Genomic DNA, 3,021 nt, shown 5'->3' with positions numbered 1-3,021 from the left:
TGGCATTTACTGGTAGGATTCAGTTATACACTTGCATGACACCATATTGCTATTAATCCCCTATTTTTTTTTTTTGAAAAATTGTTTTTCAGAGAAGAAAGTAAAATGTATCAACAGCACCATCCATATCAACAACCCCACCACCCCTACCAGCAAAGACCCCCTCATCCTCACAACATGCCACAACCACAGCCACCACATCAACATTTCCAACAGCAAAACTATGAGCAGCAGTATCAACAGTACCAGCACCCAAGTCAACACTATGGATCATATGGGAATTATTATACCAATAATGTCTTCAAAGTTAATGCTTGGCAGGTATGTAATCCTTTCTTAAAAAAATATAGCCTTGTGGAGAACATTGTGCTTATTTGAGTCAATAAAAAAATTGATATGGCGCACAACTCTACTGAAAGATTTGAAAAATAGAAATGTATTTTTTACAGATAGATAAACAGATAATTTGATTTCCTTTTATAATGTAAAGTAAGTTTGAAAATTCGTTAAGTCAAACAGATATCATAAAAAATTTACCGAAGACACTAACACTTCCATGGCCACACCCTCAACTCTATCTGTCCAGGAGAGTCCTTACTTCCGTTGTGTTGATTTAGCGGTGATCAGTGATCAGTGTTGTTATGTAGCGTGTATGTTATATGTGTGCGTGTGTGTGTATGTGTGTGTGTGTGTGTGTGTGTGTGGTGTATACATGTGTGTGTGTGTGTGTGTGTTTTGGAATGTGGTGGCGTGGAAGAAAAAAAAAAAGGGGGGGGGGGGGGTGTCCATCAAGTAGAGAAATTCCTGAGCAAGGGGGGGGGGGGGGGGGGGGGGCAGGGGGGTGTGTTTGCTAGGAACGTCAGATTGGCATTTTTCAGCAAATCGTGGCATTCATAGTGTTGTAATTCACTTGATCACATGACGGTATTCGGATTTACAGAAATTTTAAACGTTTCACCGATTAACAACATCAACTAATATTACTGCTGATATTACTGTCGTTTTTATGCCATCGATGTGATAATTATTGCCCTGGAAAATATTTAGTTAAACGTTTCGGCAACCTGTCAATTGGTTCTGTCTAGCTTCTAGCCCGAACAAACCAAAAGTAGACAGATTCGGGGACTTGATATTTTTCGTGTCCGCTTCAGATTTTCATTTGACCTCACATAAGTAAAGGGGAGACATTCCGAAAGCTCCTACATCCCCAGTATTCATTCAATTTGTATTTTCACCGTTGATCTTTTGTCAGGCGTTTATTTATTCAATTTGTCATCATATAAAAACGTGTTAAAAACTCTAGAACAAACCTTGATAGATTTGTGAAAGTTTAAAATTTCCTAATTTGACCATTGTTTTGATTCTCGGCCGCCATTTTAATTTGTGAAGTATTGAAGGTAGTGCAAAGCACTCCCAAGTAAAGCGTGGTAAAGACTTGCGACGTATTGATATTGGTATCTACTAACTGATAAACTAAAATCATGCCGAATAAAGCATGGCAGCGACGACAAGCACATCGATTAAAATTTGCATCTAATCATAATCAAGCTAATGAAGAAAATGATTATGACAATATCGAATGAAAATAGTTCTTTCCCCGCAAAGTTGCGGGCTTTTTACTAGTCATATTTAATAAAGCCATCATATGCCTTGTTGAGGTCACAATTTCCTCCGCCTCCTCCTCCTCCTTCTTTTTCTTCTTCTTCTTCTTCTTCTTCTTCTTCTTCTTCTTCTTCTTCTTCTTCTTCTTCTTCTTCTTCTTCTTCTTCTTCTTCTTCTTCTTCTTCTTCTTCTTCTTCTTCTTCTCTCTTCTCCTCCTCCTCCTCGACATTGTCCTTGTTCTCCTCCTCTGCATTCTTTTCCTCTGCCTTCTCCTCCTCCTCCTTCTCCTCCTCTGTCTCCTCCTTTCCATCATCATCATCATCATCATCATCATCATCATCATCATCATCATCATCATCATCATCATCATCGTCATCATCATAGGTTATTGGTATCTTAGAAGAAAAAAACTTTTCTTTGTGCAACATTTGCTTCCCCCGGGAAGATATCCTGGGAATTTTATCATATATCTAGAAAACGGTTTTAAAATATGTGTCAAACCTTACCCTCAACCCAACCACACACACTTCATAGGGAAACTTTGATAACATTGAGTTTAAAGGCATCACAAATCAATATAAAAGATGTCCTATAATTTAAATGGGAATACCAATTGCACATAAGTACAGAAAAACTCATATGCCATTACTGTCAAGGGGAAATGATTGGAACAAAACCATAAAGCAGTAGGATCACAGAATGTCGACAAGGAAGATTTAAAAAGAGGAAAAATTGTTATTTGTTGATTGTATTTAAAAAATTGCTAGTCATATGGATCAAAAATGGTAAAATAAAAATAAATACTAAGATATACATAACCATCGGAAATTATTGAAATCTGTACATATCTTACCATTGACCATGACATTTTGTTAAGAAGACTAGAAAATACGTTCGGCATAAAAGGAATTGCCCTTAAATGGTTTACATCATATTTACAGGATCGATGGCAGACTGTCGTGGTGAATGGTGTTCAGTCAGAACAAGTTTTACTAAATTTTGGAGTGCCACAAGGCTCTGTTCTTGGCCCTGTCCTTTTTACTGTATATATGCAGCCCCTTTCTAGTGTGATATCCAGATTCAATCTGAGTTATCATTTTTATGCAGATGATACGCAAATATATGATTCAGCACCCCTTAGTAATTTACAGTTCTTAATACAACGAATTACGAGCTGTTTTAATGAGATTAAATCTTGGATGTACCACAATAAGTTAAAATTAAATGATAGTAAAACTGAGATTTTAATGTGTGGAAGACCGAGTATCCTTAAACAGGCAAATAAATCACTAATTACTCTCGGAAATAGCACAATAGAATTTTCAAATAAAGCAAAAAAACCTTGGCGTCATCATTGATAAAGATCTTTCCATGACAAGCCACGTGAATAACACCATACAATCTATGTACATAGAAATG

General features: G+C 36.7%; 2 protein-coding genes across 8 annotated transcripts in view; one reads left to right on the top strand and one right to left on the bottom strand.

Moving 5' to 3' along the window:
- LOC144964205 (ecdysone receptor-like) overlaps positions 1–3,021 on the bottom strand; it is a 312,004-nt gene that overhangs the window by 50,145 nt on the left and 258,838 nt on the right. The gene's annotated exons all lie outside the window — the stretch shown is intronic.
- LOC144964200 (sorcin-like) overlaps positions 99–3,021 on the top strand; it is a 19,330-nt gene continuing 16,407 nt past the window's right edge. Inside the window, exon 1 of one of the 3 annotated variants that reach the window (XM_078898181.1) lies at positions 99–321. In XM_078898181.1, the coding sequence (XP_078754307.1) occupies positions 106–321 (216 nt within the window). In that variant the 5' untranslated portion in view covers positions 99–105. Of the gene's footprint in view, positions 322–1,131; positions 1,211–1,328; positions 1,428–3,021 lie in introns of those variants that run through there. The other 2 variants (XM_078898182.1, XM_078898183.1) reach the window with 2 other exon arrangements.

Source organism: Berghia stephanieae, chromosome 2 (assembly GCF_034508935.2).
Source record: "Berghia stephanieae isolate SIO BIC M18660-M18661 chromosome 2, UCSD_Bste_1.3, whole genome shotgun sequence".
Classification (NCBI taxonomy): Eukaryota; Metazoa; Mollusca; class Gastropoda; order Nudibranchia; family Aeolidiidae; genus Berghia; species Berghia stephanieae.
The sequence above is the reverse complement of the archived record's forward strand: the minus strand, read 5'-3'. Positions and strand labels throughout refer to the sequence as shown.